Source organism: Sciurus vulgaris (assembly GCF_902686455.1).
Source record: "Sciurus vulgaris genome assembly, chromosome: 11".
Lineage (NCBI taxonomy): Eukaryota > Metazoa > Chordata > Mammalia > Rodentia > Sciuridae > Sciurus > Sciurus vulgaris.
The window spans coordinates 68,117,102-68,135,982 of record NC_136472.1 but is presented as its reverse complement, the minus strand read 5'-3'; the positions used below and the strand labels follow the sequence as shown (position 1 = coordinate 68,135,982).

The 18,881-nt window shown below is 37.1% G+C and overlaps 1 protein-coding gene and 1 pseudogene across 2 annotated transcripts; one reads left to right on the top strand and one right to left on the bottom strand.

The window, feature by feature from the left end:
* Nucleotides 1-2,452: 2,452 nt before the first annotated feature.
* Nucleotides 2,453-3,397, top strand: LOC306638547 (olfactory receptor 51I1-like; the record flags this gene model as incomplete). Its single annotated transcript, XM_079101768.1, has 1 exon — nt 2,453-3,397. One exon carries the CDS (start codon nt 2,453-2,455, stop codon nt 3,395-3,397), a length of 945 nt encoding a protein of 314 aa, XP_078957894.1.
* A 1,721-nt stretch (nt 3,398-5,118) lies between these two features.
* On the bottom strand, nt 5,119-6,070 carry LOC306638545 (olfactory receptor 51G2-like; annotated as a pseudogene). Its single transcript has one exon. The product of its transcript is annotated as an olfactory receptor 51G2-like (transcript).
* Nucleotides 6,071-18,881: the final 12,811 nt, after the last annotated feature.

The following is an 18,881-nucleotide window of genomic DNA, read 5'->3' as shown; positions in this document are numbered from 1 at the left end:
CTTTAGATAGTTATGGATAAGTCCTTTACTTTGCATGCAAAACTGATATGGGCACTAATGCTATCAATCTCTTCTGGGTAGTTTCTTCAATATCTTCAAGGAAGGGACCTCAGCATCCCTGACTCTATTCTACATATCTCTAGGTAACTAGACTGGGAAGGGGATATGGGAAGAAAGGAAGGTGAATAGTTTTTTGGGTAAGTCAATTGGTAAACAATTTGGTAAATCAATTTAGTAAACAAAATTTCAAATACTACAAATCTTTGATTCTATTTTCTCCTCTTGCTTTTGCCAATCATGCCAGATAGGAATCTTTATGATTCTGTGGAACAGGTATCTTCTCTCTTAACATCTTGTCTCCATGCATACTTGAGGCTGGTCATTACTCAAATCAATTTTATCTGATAACTTTCATTTCCTTTGCCCAAGAAAAATGTTCAAATTACTCTTCCAGCAAATATACTTTCTCTTCTATTATTCAACATTTTAGTGTATATTTGTTAACTTTTGTTTTACTGGGAAGTCAGGAGGGATAAGACACAAAGACATATACAGGTAAGGAAGAGACAATGAAAAATGAAGACTTTTGTATAGATAATTTTATTTATTTGAGGTTCTTTCTCATGTTATTTTTTTAAAGTCCTTTAGTGTTCTAGTATTTTGAGGTATAAATTTTTATTTATCTAAGTTGATATTTTTGGACCATTAGATTGTTAAATGATACTATGTTTTGAACTTTTGTGCACTTATTAGTTGATGAAGAAAAGGGGAAATTCTAGGACTAGCAAATGAATTGTATTCTCATCAGTTTAAATGGATGTGTCCATAGTAATGTATTTAATTAATCTAGGACAGGTATGATGATTTCCTCAAGATTGTGTTAGAGATGATTAGATGGCTCTATTATGGAGACATTTCAGATATCTATGTACGTGGAAAGTGAATTTAGTTTTAGAAAAGTTAAATTCAAAACACATGAGAAAACAAAACTGGATATACTTTTAAAAGCAACAACATTAAAATTTAATTGACTATAAGGAACATAGAGATTGACAACAATGTAATGCTAATATTTATTAATACAAAGATAATGAGAGACCATAAAAAATGTCTAAGGACTATTCATTAAAACAAGAAAATATCAAGAGAATGTAATGTTTTAAGTCAAGAAAGATAACTTTCCATGGACAAAATAACTGAGGTGGTCATCTACTTTCAAAAGCCCAAAGAAGTTAGTAACCAATGGTGATATTAATGTCAGAGCTGGTGAGCATGCATCCCACTTTGCCCAACGGAGAATTGCTCCAGTAGGAGCTCAAGCTTCTTATTCTGTGATAACAATTATTAGAGTTCCCTTTCAGCTGCCTTTACTCATATAAAATATATGAATATGTTTGAAAATTATATTAAATTTTTACCATAGAGGTAAACATCATACCGCTTAAATGATAAAGGGGCACATATGAAACAGTATGTATATCTATTCAACTTATATACAACAATTTGATATAAATATGTACATATGAAACTATATCATATATTCCATGTGTACCTATATATGTACATATATAAATATAAATTTAAAGTTCAAAGTATAACAATATGAGACAGAGAATCAATTGAGTTCAAAGGAGACATGTTTTGTTATAAAATTATATCATAAGTAATTTGAGCATTTTATATTACTAATGTAAGGAAACAAATAGCAGGAGAGGCTGAAGTTATAGGTGAAATGATTAATAGAGGGGTAGCTCAGTATTGATTAAATTGAGAAAAAGATTATCTTAGAAAACAGAATACGACAGCACAGTGTACAATAGTAGTTCTATGTGTTAGTTTGGGAACTGAAAAGAGTTTCTCAAAGTTTCAGCAGAGATAAAACTCAACACTGTGTGTGTGTGTGTGCGTGCATGAGTGCAAGCGCACGAGAGAGAGAAAGAGAGAGAGAGAGAGAGAGAGAGAGAGAGAGAGACACTTAGGCACTATTTCTTTCCTATTTAGATTGCTTCTATAACTATGCAGAAGCACTGGTTAGCTAGCTATTCAAGATCACTTATTCTTCAGTTTCTTTCAATTTCTTTCCTTAAGTAACCTGTGTTTTTACAACACAGTTGCTTTTACCACTGCATAATTCCTGGATCTGACTAATTTTAAAATAGACTGGTCACAGCTACACTACTCATTTTCACTTCAATTTTAACTTGCCTATGTCTGTCCTAGTAAACGAAACTAACTGATCTCACAGCAGTTTCAGAAGGAAAACAACCTTTATTCCCTGGCATAAGAATTGTCAGTGTCATTTTACTCTTCATTCAGTCTCTTTCTTGACCTTTATAACATTCAGTAGGCACATTTAGTCAAATTAGTAGTCTCCTGAATTTGACATTTCTTGTTTTCTTCTTCCTTAGGATCCATTTCTGGGAAACTGTTTTGAACAGGGCTTAGAGTTTTCATGTTTGAAATCAATACCACGGCATTTCAGCCTTCTTTTTTCATCCTGACTGGCCTCCGAGGGCTGCTGGATGCCCGCCTATGGCTGGGACCACTCCTGAGCCTGATGTACATCACTACAGTGGCAGGAAACTGCATAGTAATACACTTGGTAAGGACTGAGCGGAGTCTACAGGAGCCTCAGTACCATTTCTTGTCCATGCTGGCTGGGGCTGATATCATCCTATCTATTTCCACACTTTTGTCTGTGCTCAAGGTCTTTATCCTTGGTCTCTATGAAATTGCATTTGATAGTTGCCTCACTCAACTCTTCTTCATCCATACATCCTCTTCCATGGGCTCAGGGATCCTGTTGGCTATGGCTTTTGACCGCTTTGTGGCCATCAGTCATCCCCTGCAATATACCACCATACTTACCAACTCACGAGTCACCAAAATGGGACTGGCAGCCTTACTGAGGGGTGTAGCACTCATGACTCCATTGCCCATCCTGCTAAAAAGATTGCCTTTCTGTAAGGGCCAAACACTCTCCTATTCCTACTGTCTCCACCCAAATGTCATGAAGCTAGCTTGTGGCCAAGTCAAAATCAATATTTTATATGGTCTGGTTTTGGTCATCTTTTCTTTTGGGATTGATTTTCTCCTCATAGCACTTTCATATGCTCTGATATTCCAAGCGGTGCTGAGTATTGCTTCCAGAGAAGGACAGATGAAGGCTCTCAATACCTGTTTGTCTCATATCTTTATTGTCTTTATTTATTATGGACCTCTCCTGGCAATAACTGTCATGCATCGAATCAGCCGCAGAAGTTCTCCATTAGCACATGCAATCCTGGGAAATATTTATCTCTTTATGCCTCCAATGCTCAACCCAATTGTGTATAGTCTGAAGACCAAACAGATCCGTGCTGCTCTGAGAAAATCTTTCAAGATCCAGCAAGCATGAAGAATTAGGAAAGTTAATGATGGTTTAAATGAGGGAAGTAGAACTCTCAGTTTTATACTTGTTTGATATTTGAAGATCTTTGTTGTAATTTTAGATATAGGATATGGATATAAATATGAATATGAGATCGAATGTTCTAAATTATGGTTTTATGAATGAAGATTATACATTTATTTGTTCATAATATTGTCTTTGCTCCCACATTTTCTAACATTTGTTCTGAGATTTTTTTGTGAAATAAAACTGTCTTCTGTAGTTGTACTCTATTACCTGTACCTCCTGTAGGTATAGTCCTCTGTCCTACTCCCAGGCCTTTGTACATACTTCTAATTTTGCTTAATATACTCAATACACTTTCCCCTGACTAAGGGCTATTAGTCTGATTTTTATTCATTTCCTTATTTCAGTCCCTGACTCGTACAGTCTGGTTTATACATCCCATAGTGCTCTAACCTTACTTCTATTATGATAGACACTGTATATCCATCATTTACTCCTTGCCTTTCCCCATAGATTCTATTCAAAACTAAAGTAATTTGCTGCATTATTTTCATATCCCCAGACCTCAGCAAATGAGAAACATATAAATTAGTCTCTAAAAGAGTTAAGGAAATGAGGAAGATGGGGGGAGAAAAGGGAATGGAGAAAGTCTAGTAGGTCAGCAGACACAAAAGAATTTATTACGTTCAGGAAATATGTTCATGTTTCCACCTACTGTGTTCCAGGCCTTCATATAGGCACCAGGAATAAATTTATGAATGACAGGGGAAGAACATCCTAAAAATGAGTGGAAGAGAGAAAACACAAGGTACTGCCTTTTCTGAGAACATTGGTTCGATCAGGATAATCCTCTGAGAAGACAGGTTGTTTTCTTATATTCACAGTTCCTTCTTCTCAATGACCATTTTCTTTCTCTCCATCCACAGCAGGTACTCTCATCTCCTCTGAATTTATCCTCTGACATATACATGGCATATCCATGTACATGACATGCACACCCATTGGGTAGAAGTGCTCCTTTAAACAATGGACTGAAATACTGTCTCCTAAAGTTTATTCCCTGACCATCAAATGGCCTGGCTACGCCCAGAAGATAGTTGTCCTGGGAGAGCAACCTGAAAGCTAGTGTTTTGCATTTTTTAAAATTAATTTTTGACATATATATGAAGTTTTAATTTTAATATAACTTTACTTTTTCAAAAAGTCAAATAGATCCCTTTATTAAATGATAATCTTCCATCAACTTTGAATTTATTATTTTTAGTTAATGACACAAAAATATTTTTGCCTCCCCAATTTTCAAATTTTTCACTTATACTATTGGATGATTCTTTGAAAGAATAATTTGAAATTTATAAAAACAAGTTCATGTCTTTTTCTTTTTGCTGCCTAGTTCTGGTTTCATTGCTACTTTTCCAGAAGATGATCATTAACTGCTCAGTTTCAACGACTATCAAGGTGCATCGTTTCATGTGTTTCCTTAAAAGAGAAAACAAAATAGCAATACACTTATCCCACGCTGATGTTTACATGTACTCTCATTTCACAATGTAGCAATTTTCTTCTTAGACAATAAACAAGACACCACCAACTTCTTGGCAGACAAGAAAATATTTCAATTCTTGTGAAACCATACCTCGAAGTGATGACATCTCCCTAGAAAAGCAAACAGACCAAAGGGCAGAGAGGGTCAGGGTGTCTCTGACTAAGGTCGTATATGACTACATGAAGCGTACCCTGCTCTTGAGTATCTTGTGCATTGCTGACATTATCTGTTTGGTTTTTGGGTTTTTAAACCAAAGAGTTAAGGACAGGAGTCAGGAAGAGGAAGAGATTAGCCATGGTGACATGGAGAAGAGGAGATGTGAATGTACCAAACCTGTGAATTAAGGCCAACACAATGAGGGGGACATAAAAGATGAAGACAATGAAGATGTGAGAAACACAAGTGTTAAGTGCCTTGAGCTGACCATCTCCTGAGGCAACACCCAGCACTGTTTTCAAAATCAAGATGTATGAAATGACAATGAATATAGAGTCAATGCCAAAGGAGCAGACGTCTAGACACAGTCCATAGATGATGTTAACTCTGACGGAGCCACAGGCCAGCTTCATCACATCGGGATGGTAGCAGTAACAATGGGATAGAATGACTCCCTTGCAGAAAGGCAATCGCTTGAGCAAGATTGGCAAAGGCATCATCAACAGCACACTCCTAAACACGGCTAAGAGTCCCATCCCTATAATCCGAGTAGGAGTTAAAACTAAAGTGTAGTGCAGTGGGTCACAGATAGCTATAAATCAGTCAAAAGCCATGGCCAACAGGACGGCAGACTCCATGGAGGAGAAGGTATGAATGAAGAACATCTGTGCCAGGCAAGAATGGAACTCAATCTCCCTGTGATTCAGGAGGAAGACCTTGAGGACTGTAGGTAGAGTTGATAAAGATAGACCCACATCGGTAGCTGCCAGCATAGACAAAAAGAGGTACTGAGGCTCATGAAGGATGGAGGTGGTTTTGATAACAAAGAGAATGGTACAGTTTCCAAGGAGTGCAATTAGGTACATGAAGCCCAGTGGAATAGAGATCCATATTTGTACAAACTCCAGTCCAGGAATGCCTGTTAGAAGGAGAGTAGGTGGCTGAAACCAACTATTGTTCGTAAGCTCCATATCATGCCCAGAGCAGCTTTTAAATGTTCCTGTTGCAAAAAAAAATTATAAATTTTAAGATAGCAAAAGATAATGCATCTGACTCCTCCAGGGAAGCATTAATTCTAGACATGTTTACCTTAAGCAATTCATCCTTAGAATGTTTTCAAACCTATCCAAATGACTATTTGGAGTGAGGTCAATGAATAACTGCTATTAATATGTAAGAGCTAACAGAGTTCCTTCAGTCTAGAACATTTGAATATTGATCAAGTGAAAATGAAACTTGAGGACATTATTCATTATTACAATTCTTAGGAAAAAAATATCACTCTCGCATGTCTTTATTTCTTGGTATTATTTAATTATATTTGTGTCTACCTTTATTTTCAATCATCTTTGAAAAAATTCTTAAAGAAGTTGTTGTACTTTCTCCTCCATTAATATCATACCTGTGAATACTCAGGCATCTGGAAACATGTGTAGCTTTCCCGGTATTTCTACCTGCAGAGATAGACCACAGGGTCTTTCAATAACCCACCTAAACCTCAATTCACTCTAAAGACGTTCTGGTGATCTCCTTCACTATAATAATGAATTTCTGGGTTCTCTGTTGCTTTTTAATTGTATGTTTATTTGCTTTTCAAATGAACATATTCATCAAAATATAACAGTGATTTTCTCAGCTAATGCTAAAATAGTATCAAACAACAAATAATTTCTTGAAAATATTAAAAATATCTCTTTTCCAAAATATGAATGCAATGTATTAGGAACCCATAAATACCAATATCTTAATAAATGTCTTAAGGTAGCATAGTTGGAAGAAATGGTATTATTTTATGTTTCTATCCCACAAAAAAGTGAGAAAAGATATTAGCTATGATTGGTTAAGTACATTTAGATTTAAATATGTTTAAAACTGCAATTTTCTATGCAGAAACAGTTAATACTGATGCAACTAGATTTGAATAGGGAGAAAGGAGTAGGAAAGTAACTGAGACAAACCCATATCAAGAAGAGCATGAATCCAAACTCAATGACTTCTGAAAAATTGATAAAAATTAAAAATATGACAAAAAGTCTAGCGGTACCAGAAGAAAAGTTTAAACAGAAGCTAATGAATCATTTTTTTGCCCCCCTCAGGAAAATGACCATAAGCACAAAGCATTCTGGCAAGAAATTAGTTCATTTTTTTTTCTCTTAGCAAAATTGAGAACTTTTGAATCATTTTAGAATTATGTAAATGTAAAAAAATCCTTTTAGATGTAAATATATCTTTGAAATGCAAATGCCAGACGAATCACCATTTACATATTTTTATCCATGGACATGTAGACCTATGCTCGTTGTGTCCTCCATACAGACATTCTCAGCACTGACTGCCTGCCATACTCTCCTGCATGATTTCAAGCTATGACTTTCTTTTTAGCATCTTAGAGTACTGAGGACAAAATAAGCCTAATACAACTCCACCCTCTGTATACATAGAGTATCAGAGTCACTCAGCTGGCTGAGAAAAAAGTCATAATGCCCAATAGTCTGGAGTGTCCGTACACACTGCATATATTGCCCACACTCATCACACTACTGCTGAGTGCATTAAGAACTTTCTTATAAACATGAAATTCTCACCGACCAAATCACCACACCTGTTTTATTATTTTTTCAATTTTTTTTAAATTATAGATGGACACGATGCTTTTATTAAATTTACTTATTTGTATGTGGTGCTGAGGATTGAACCCAAAGCCCCACACATGCAAGGCAAGCACTCCACCAATGAGCCCCAACCCAGCCCCTCCACACCTGTTTTAAACATGTACTGATATGCATACTACAAATTCTTGTGTACACATATAGTCAGCTCTCCTTCTGCTCTTCTCCTCCAGAACACATTGGACCTGAATCAGTGCTAAGACTCATCTTTCCCTCTGTTCTTCACTGATTCAGGCACTGCTAATACCACCAGCATCAAGCCCATCATTGACATCTTGCAAATACTAGTGTAAAACTCAAGGATGCACTTGGTTCATATCACTTCCTAGTTCATTTTTATATTTCTTCCATCTACATCCCTGGCTCTTTCAATGAATATATCTTTTGTTTCTATGAATTTTATGTTTTAGTTACACTCCAATCCAATTGGGTTGCCTATGACTTACTCATGCTCACATCAGAGTTTTTGTGCACCAGTTAATCGCAAACTCAGATTTGACAGCTATTAAATCAACAAATTAAAGACCAGCATGTATTCAGCATTCTATTGAAATATTCCTCCAGCCATTAAATTCTTACTGAAAGCATTTCTTTATTCCTCTATTTGACACTTAATATATATGCTTTCATATTAACTTTTGTTACCTAAATGAGTTTCCCTTAACTCATTTAACTCAGTTTAAATGTCTGAATTTGGGACTGCTGGCTTCACAGAGCTCAGTGAGAATTGTCCAGATCTGTTTGGACCTATAAGGCCCAATAGTTTAGAGAGTGTTACTGTAGCAAGTTTTTCATAATGCCTAGGAGAGACATAAAACTCACCAGTAATCTAAGATCCATTTTAAACTCTGATGTATAAAATGTTTTCAGGCTCATACTTTCCTCTAGGAGTATTTAAAACTGAAGAATATATGCCATTAAACCTGAAAATAGAAGAAGAGAGGTATATCATTTGATAGAGAATGTTCATTCTAGAATTTGTCAACTTACTCAATTTCCAGTTATCTTTGCTCAGATTTCCATTGATCTTTGTGGTAGGCTGTCTATTGTAGTAAAAAAGATATTCCTCACACTATACTTTGAGATCCAAAAAACATTTAGCTAATTAGTATGGCTCACTTCTAACCTCCCCTCAAATCCTTTAAAAATGTTTTTTGTAAATTTGTATATTATGGTTATACCTAATAGTGGGGTTCATTTTGACAAGTTCATAAATGCATGGAATATACTTCATTCCATTTCAATCCCAGTACTTCCACTTAGCCTCTTTCCTTCCTCTCTTGTTCTACTTCCGTCACTGCAATGATCTTCCTTCTATTTATTTATTTTTTTAACTAATGCTTTTTAGGTAGACATATGGTGGGATTCACTGTGGTCTCTTCATGTTTGTACACAGCATAATTTGGTCAGTTTCATTCCACAGTGCCTCACTTTTCCCATTCCTCCTCCTTACCCTGTAATCTCCTTATCCTACTCCACTGTGTTTAAATCCTTTCTAATTATGATTTCTCTAATCTCTCAGCAGGCCCAAACAACACCTTTTCTCTTACTTGTACACTAGGACTGTCCATCAGCTAAACCTTAGTTCCTCTAGCTTTATTCTTGGCTTCTCCATGAACGCTCTCTATTTTCACTTTCCCAAACTCTCTTCCATGACTTTTCATTCTAAAAATAAGGAAACCTTCAGGTAAGCAACTTATAAAGGCAGTGCCCCATCTCTGTTATTTTAGCGAACACACTGCGAGATCTTCTCACCATGAAACCAGAAGCCTCAGCACAAGCTGGCAAATGAATTCAGCAGCACAGTTCTCTTCCAGTCTCGCCCCTTTGGCTCAGGTGAGGAAAAGGTGCATTGTTAGGAGTTGTTAAAAACCTTTAGTAGAAGTATCTGCCTGACACCAAAGTTATTACACTCAATAGAGAATCACAAATGGAAGGTGCCAGAGGGAGAGTTTAAATATTCCCCTGAGATCTTGGTTTTAGTGTGACACACACGAGATGCCACAAAAACAAATCACTTGGAGTCAAGCCATGCCGAAGTTTCTTCTCTGGATGCTCCAGGGCTCTTATCATTAATCATGCATTCAAGCACGAGATCATTTGTTCCCCTACTGTCCATGACAAACATGTGAGGAGCTCTTCTTTACAAATGATTGCTCCTGATAAGTGACTTGTTAGTGTCCAAGGTTTGGGCCTTTGTGAGGTAAGTAATTTTGAAATGTGATTTTTAACTTTCTTTCTGAGAAGTTGAGAATTAGAAATGGTCTCTTTTTTAACCTGTTGTTATAAAGTCCCGCTATCATTAACATAATGCCTCACAACATGGCAATGCTATACATTTTTTGGTGGACATAGGTCCATTTAGTCTGAATAAGTGTGGCCTCATTAAAAGTTTTGGCTTTTCCTACTTTTTTTTTTTTTCTATAAGACTTGGTTGAAATCCCCCAACCCTTCTCCCTGCTCCACTTTTCAAGGTTTTATTACATATTTCCTGCTGTAACTTTTTCCACTCTTTTCAAGGTTTTATTATTTATTTCCTCTGTTATCCCAAATGCCTAAGACAGTGTCTGGTATACAAAGGGAAGTCAATGTATGTTTGATTAATGAAAGAGGAATGGATGGAAACTTCCAGTTTTGGTTAATGAAGGAGAAGGGTTGATATATCTTCCCATCTAAAACAGTCAAAATAAATAGGCAATGTATGAAGCAACTATTTCCAAAATAATGAACATCTGGCAACAAAGTACTATAATCTCTGAGAGATGGGGAAACAAACATGGGAAGTGTTACTATCACTGCATCTCCCTGTTTTGAGATTTTAGTTCAAGGTAAACGAAGGGAAAACCTAGACAGAGCCTGTAAACTTACCAAGATGATGACTCATTACTGAGGAATGAAGGAGGCCAAAGTATTGAGTGCCTAAGAGTGGATGAGAGAGCTTTGCAAATGAAGGGATCTGTAGAAATGTACCCAGTCATGCACCATTGTGAGAAAAGTAACTGGGTCAAAACAAAAACAAACAAACAGAGCCCCCTACGGCACCCCAGAGTATAAAAGGAAACAGGCCAATGCTCAACATGGCCTGAATGAGCACCTTTTTCCCAGCCACACTGAATGCCTCATAATTCATAGGTAACTCAGTAGAGTACATGGAAAAACAGTCTTTGTAGTGGGAAGTAATTAGTCCCAGACTGTGTTCTCTGGTTATGCCTGATAAACCTTTTAAAGTAATACTGCTTCCAGAAAATTTAAAGGGAATTTCAGAACAAAGATTAAGAATGTTATAGGGGTGGGAAGTTAGGGAGAGGAGGATGATGGGCAAAGTGTACAAAGATTGGTGCCCGGGACTTAGATCACAAATCAGAATTGGAGCTGAATCTAGCCACCCATGGGCCACCATTACCTACTTTGGCTCAGTGAAAACTGCAAACAAGTGTGCTTTTCTGTCACTGACCAGACCTTGGACTGCCTGGTGGGTAGTGCTGGTAGGTCCTGGGTAGCCCTTCTGCAAGGACCAAAAATAATATATTCAATTGAGTGAATGTTAAGTCACTATGTTGACACATTTGTCATCTAAAAATTTTGTTACACTGAAAGGAAGAACTGATACAAAACACTGTCTTTATTGCTTAATATTTCTGTGGTTCATGAGATACACACATGGCCAGATTGTCTTTAGCATGTATCTCCTGTGCATGTATAAAAATGAATACATGACATTGCTGACTCACTCCTTATTTTGTTCAGGGAAGCTTTACTGAGACCACTACAGATCTCGATTGAGACCTGGTTGTGATGCTGCTGCTATTGCATCTGGTTTGAGGCTGTCCTACTTCTCATCTTTGTGGTAGGGGAGACTTGGGGCCCAGGGTTACGCCACATGCATCTAAGATGGCGACTGGCAGAGAGCCAAAGGGCATGCTGAATGTGCCTTGAGAAAACATACAGCCTTGGCTGTATGATAATTAGGTCAGTCACCTAGCGCATGGACAGATATATCTTACATGTATGCTTGAGCTCGTGATCGCTTGACCTTTAATAGGATTGGATGGACATATCTGATTACAATTGTTTATGCATGAGACTGCTTATATATTGAGGGTGTTATCCAAATAAAGCGGAAGCTGCTTCATGAACTTCTCTAGTGAACCTGTCTTTTGTCCCACTGGTCGGCGGCAAGCGGCAATCTTGGCACTCCTTTCTGGCTGGCATTGAATACTGCTTTGTTCTAAGCATCGCCTCTCATGCCATTCCCTGGGAAACATATCCACACCATTCTACTACAAAAGTGGACAACCATTACCAAGAGAGAAAACAAACCAAATTATACTTTCTTAGTGTTTCATTTACCTTGTTAGAAGCCCAACATACCTGGACTTTCACTGAAGTCTCCTCAGACTCTTGAAATGTAATGGAAATTTTCTGCCAAGAAAGGCACTTTATCCAAAGTACACTGATTCTAAGAGTGGAAAATATTTAAAGGGACCTTTAGACCGACTTATAAAGAAAATAAGGCATTGAGATTCAAATATTTCTCCATCCCCTGCTAACTCTTAATCTGACTTCTCAAAAACCTTATTCCACTTTTTAAAGTGTTCAATGCCAGAAGGTCAGGAGCTAACCATGTTACATCCATGTATATGACTTTACTTAGAAAAGAAGTATCCATATCAATGTATCCATAGCCCAAATAAGGCTACTCTTAATGCATAAAAGACCCGAAGAGAATATATTTAATTTGTATGAGGGCTTTTTAATATGAACGATCTGATTTTATAAATGCTATAAACAATCCATGAGCCTACATAAGATATAATGTTTTAGCAATAAAAATATTTAGAGGAATATTAAACTACTTATATGCTATTTATTGTTCAAATAAGTACATGTGAAGATTCTTTGTATGTTTAGGCTTTATAGCTTTCTGTTCGGGTCCATGAACTATCTGTTTTCTTTCTGTATTATTACATCTACCAGTCCTGGCTAATTTCTTCCACATGAGAAGAAGAAGTAGCAACAAACCTACAAGACATAATGCTGTGAATCTGGAGGAACCTCTTTGTGTTGATGCACTATTGATCTTATTGCCTCTTGGGTACCCTAAAACCACAACTGAATGTACTTATATCATCACCCATGGCCCTGCCTGACCCATCCACTGTGTTGCTGAACGAGGTTTGATCCCCGGAGGCAAAAGTGTAGGCATCCAAAAGCAGCAGGGGCAGAGTTACTGACACAGGGAAGAGACAAGTGTCTGGTAACATTTAAGTGACAGTGATGAAAACCTCAGCTTAGTGAGTTGTTAGTGTGGTGGCTGAAGTGAGAGATGTGGCTAAAGTAGTATAAACAGTCATCACATAGAGTGAAGTAGCACTGTCTCTCTCAGTCAAATGCTTTCTCATCTTAAGTTCTGCCCAAATGCTTCTGTAACCCTGAAAGTGGTTATCTTCAAAGATTATGCACTGACCTGTGAAGGACAATTAAGTTACATGCAAAATTCCCCCTTCAGCAGTTTGGTTTTAAATTGATCTATAGCCCATGTAAGATTCATAGGCAAAACAGCCATTTGTCTGCATAGATATAGGGTATCACTTTTCGGCATCTGCTCCAATGCATCCAAAATTATGCAAACATGAGTTACAGGGACATGAAAGTGAATAAAATATCAATTTGTTCAGTTGCAAGGAATATTGTACTCAGTGCACTTCTGTACAAAGAAGAAATCTTTATGAGATGCAAAATATTGATGAGAAGGTATTTCACTCAATATGTTTCTGAACAAGAGAGTCAGAGTCAGATAAAACCTACAACAGTTTCATTGTATCAGGCAGAGATGGCCAGATTCAGCTTCTCCCAAATCCGTATGTTGTTTTAGGAATAAATGGAGTGCAGTTGTGAAGGCTTGGTTCATTTTCCTTGCATTGTATTTTGATGCAATATGGTATCTTCTGTTTCTAATAATTTAATAACTTACTATTTCTCTTATAATAGACACATTATCCAGAAATACTGATAATGTAAATTAGGCCAAGTACTTGTTGTAGATCATCACCAAGTGGGGAAAAAGTAATTTCTGTAGTCGTCATAGGATTAAAAGAATAAAAAAACGGTTTGTGTTTGTAAATATACTATGTAATATGTGTGTGTGAATATGCATGTTAATGCCTAATTATCCTATCCCTTTTAAGTTGAGGCCATTTTCTTACCAGGAGGGTATACAATGCATTTTATTTATTTTTATTTTTTTTATTTTTTTTTAATTTTAATTAAAAATCATAAATTTACATAGGGCAATGTTGTTTGATTCATTTTGTTATTTTTTTCCCCTTCCCCCCTCCCCTCCAATCCCTCTTTTCCCTCTATACATTCCTTTCTTCCTCATTCTTACCACCCTCCTTATCCCTAACCCTAAACCTAACCCTAACCCTAACACTAACCCCTCCTACCCCCCACCCCCGTATGTCCTCATCTGCTTATCAGCGAGATCATTCGTCCTTTAGTTTTTTGAGATTGGCTTATCTCACTTAGCATGATACCCTCCAATTTCATCCATTTGCCTGCGAATGCCATAATTTTGTCATTCCTCATGGCGGAGTAATATTCCATTGTATATATATGCCACAGTTTCTTTATCCATTCATCAACTGAAGGGCATCTGGGTTGGTTCCACAATCTGGCTATAGTGAATTGAGCAGCTATGAACATTGATGTGGCTGTATCTCTGTAGTATGCTGATTTTAAGTCCTTTGGGTATAGGCCAAGGAGTGGGATAGCTGGGTCAAATGATGGGTCCATTCCAAGCTTTCTGAGGAATCTCCATACTGCTTTCCAGAGTGGCTGCACTAGTTTGCAACCCCACCAGCAATGTATGAGTGTACCTTTTTCCCCACATCCTCGCCAACACCTATTGTTGCTTATGTTCTTGATAATCGCCATTCTAATTGGGGTGAGATGAAATCTTAGGGTAGTTTTGATTTGCATTTCTCTTATTACTAGAGATGTTGAACATTTTTTCATATATCTGTTGATTGCTTGTACATCTTCTTCTGTGAAGTATCTGTTCATTTCCTTAGCCCATTTGTTGATTGGATTATTTGTATTCTTGGTGTAGAGTTTTTTGAGTTCTTTATAGATTCGGGATATTAGCGCTCTATCTGAAGTATGATTGGCAAAGATATTCTCCCACTCTGTAGGCTCTCTCTTCACATTACTGATTGTTTCCTTTGCTGAGAGAAAGCTTTTTAGTTTGAATCTATCCCAGTTGTTGACTCTTGCTTTTATTTCTTGGGCTATGGGAGTCCTGTTAAGGAAGTCTGCTCCTAAGCCAACAAGTTGAAGGTTTGGGCCTACTTTTTCTTCTATAATTTGCAGGGTCTCTGGTCTGATTCCGAGTTCCTTGATCCATTGTGAGTTGAGTTTTGTGCAGGGTGAGAGATAAGGGTTTAATTTCATTCTGTTGCATATGGTTTTCCAGTTTTCCCAGCACCATTTGTTGAAGAGGCTATCTTTTCTCCATTGCATATTTTTAGCCCCTTTGTCTAGTATGAGAAAATTGTATTTATTTGGGTTTGTGTCCGTGTCCTCTATTCTGTACCATTGATCTACTACAATGCATTTTAGTCATCTAGTGTTAAGTATAATTTATGAAAAATAATCCACACAGTCCTATATTATTATCACAACAGTTCACATATGAAAATAGTGAATTCTTCTGAATGTTTTCTAACTTCACCTGAATGGTTTTATTATTATAAATTCATTATAAGTGGTTAAAGAACCACTTCCTATTTTATTAATCACACTCAATGCTTAATTTATGGGAAAACTGTTATGAAATGACCATAAGATTTGACAAGGTGGCCTGCATTTAATTTTCAGCTTGTTACTCACGATTTGTACAGATGAATAAAGTGAGTCAACATTCTGAATTTTGATGTCCTAACCTTCATTATGGAAAAATAATAACATTGGGGATCTTGAACTGACATATCAGTTCAAGTTTTTGAAACTTGTGAAGTTCTATGATGCTGGGAGTTGATGGTGATGACTAATTTGCCTAGAGAAATATCTTTTTCCCTATATTAGACTATGAGCAGGGAATAAGGGTTGTATATTCATTAATATAACTGTAGTTTTACTGAAATTCAACACAGAATAAAATCTTTAACTTATTCTATGTCAGTTGTTCTGTTTTTACCTCCAAAGCTAATGCTATATCAGGAGGTGGAGAATTCCTAAGGATTGCATTTCTAACACTATAAAATAGCCCCTTCAGCTCTGACTATCATGTTGTCACAAAATTCAGGCATTTAATAGAAACCAAAGGAACATCCTGTCTTCTTTGGTTGGTTTGTTTCTGTCAGAGCAGTGACATTGTTCACTATTCCCACTGATAGGGCTTTTGTTAATTTCCCAGGATTATCTCAGAAATATACTCATCCCAGGGAGCCTATTATCACTCAATGGGTCCTCTTTAAACTTCATAAAAGGACCCAGAGCTCAGAAGACACAAATGTTTTCCTGAATTTCAGTTACTGAGGCTTAGGTCTCCTGGGATAGAGAAAGCAATACAACCAGACTCTGGGCTGGGGCTGGGTTCTAGACTATGCAGAGGCAACACATTCTATAGAGACTCACTCAGTCCCTTGGCTCTCAGGTTTTAGATTAAGTAAACTTCTGATTCAGAGGAAAGGATCTGTGACTTTCCCCTGCCATGTCTCCCCCTTTTACAGCAACCACCCAGGACAGTGACTTTAGCTGACCCAAGGCTAGGATGGAACCATGTTTCATGCTCTTGAAATGATATTTGTTACTGAAGTTCATCTCTGATTACCCAGCCAGAGAATATTCTTTTATTCTAATGGAGGGTTCATTTAAGTAATCTTAACTTTGATAACAGCCAGTCTCCATGAGGAAAAAATATCCTAGAATGTGAAAGATGAGCATTTACAAACTGGAGTAAATAGGACAAGAGTTTGGGGTTTGCTGTTCCAACCATGGTTAATCACAGGTTAGATTTCCTTGAAGTGAAGAGAGAGTCCTGAGTTTCTCTTAGATTGTACCTCATAGGCTCCTGAATGATTTTGTAATTAAAGATTTTTATGGAAAATTAAGGGCAGAAGGGGTTTGCCTCACTTCATTCAAAACAGAAAAAGGGGCAGGTGTTTGATGGATGTGGAAGCCACTTTGTTATAACTAAAAGACAAGGGTGATGAGAAACACATAAATAGGATTAAGGAGGAAATATCAAAGGAGGGTATTAAGTGAAAATTTCAGTCTCAGTAAGTAAAAAGCCCATGGGCAATAGACTGCATGAGAATTATCAGTTTCTCAGTTTGGTTGTTCCCAAATATTTATGGCCTCCTTTGCCAGTGTTGTGGATTTAGTATAATCCTAAAGTTGTAGCAGGCTGTTGCTTTAGTGAGATAAATACTGATTATTAGGGAGAAAGGCAAAATGATGTGAATTACAGCAGAAGCTGTGGGAGGTCTGGATGATTCCTAGATCAGAAGTGAACAACTAAAGGTGAGAAAGGAAGCTCACACTAGGGACTGTGATTTCTGATTACTTTCTGAATGTTGATCTAATAGATATCTGAGCTAGTTTCTGTGATCAATTCATTTCTGTTTTCCTCTGAAGTGGATTTTGATATATTAATATACATTCACTTAAAATTAGTATACACAGCACTTTGGAGAGGAAAGATAATTCAGGGTGAGCAGTAGAGAAGATACTAGGAGTAGAGAAATGTGATGGCAGACCACAAATCAGAGAAAGAAAATTTGGAAGAACCAAGAACAGAAACTTACCTGATGAGAATCAGATAAAGAGGGGGAAATTAGTTGGACCAAACCTGCTCTTTCTTGGGTCTTTGTCACTGCTTCCATCGTGGGGAATACCTTTCCCATCTACTTAGAATATCCTTTCGTTGCTGGATAACTGTGCCCTCCTGTCTGTATTTCTGCTTCTTTATTTCTTGACCCTGGAAGACTGAACTTTACTGATGAAAATCAGTTGATCCTTAGTTCAACATATGTAGGCTCTCTGTCTCCCAGAGTCCCCTGAGATCTCTTCTAGAAAATTCTTCTATCTCATCTCCTCAAAAGTCCTCACAAGTCACAACAGTTGTTCATCCTTTTCATCCTTACTTTGTACTTTGCACGCATGTTTCTCACTGGTATTTCTTCCAGATCTCTCTCTCTTTCCTCTCTCTCTGGTGATGGAATTTTAACCCAGGGCCTCACACATGCTAGGAAAACATTCTACCACTAGACTGCAGACTGTGTTCCCATTCCCAGCACTCTTTCCTTTTCTTTTTTGTTTTTTCTTGCATTAAGTTTGGCACTCTTTTAATAAGAATTGTCTTTTCTTGTATTGTACAGATCTGGGTCAAATGTGAGACTTCAAAATCTCCAATGCATACATTTTAGTTGTATCTCCAGCACATAATCTAACAGCCTTGATATTAATAAGTAACTTTTTAATTCATTTTTGAACTCCATTTTGGCTCAAAGGAAGAAACAGCAACCGCATGGTAACATCATTGAATGATCTTTTACCATGATGGAAACTAACTCCCCAGATTATCCATTTACCACTTTGTTTCCAAGTTTTCTTAATATTACACTCTTAATAATCAAAACAATGTAGTCATTTCCTCTGGATTGTAAAAACTTGCCAATACCTTTTGATCATCCCAGTTTCCATGTTCCTTACTTCAGTGCAATCTTCTCAACAATCTCCTACGCACTGAAGATTTTAGCTGTCACACGCCCAATATTCTGCAAAGTAATCAGACCTTCCCTTCACTAATTTCTTGAAATTAAAGTCAATATTGGTGAAGTTAACATAACAATTGGGAAGTAAAACTGCATAAGAAGGAGGAGGAGGAAGAGAAGGAGGAGGAGGAGGAGGAAAAGGAGGAGGAGGAGGAGGAGGAGGGGAGAAAGGAAAAGGATGGGACAAGGAAGAAGAATATAAAGGAAGTAAGAATAATAGCCCTGGAAAAAGGCTCAAAAGACTCAGAACTGTGAAAACGTAGTAGGGTGACATAGTGTAATGGGATCAAGGAAACCAAAAGAGAAGAATTGAAGAAGAGATGGCTTGTAAGTGA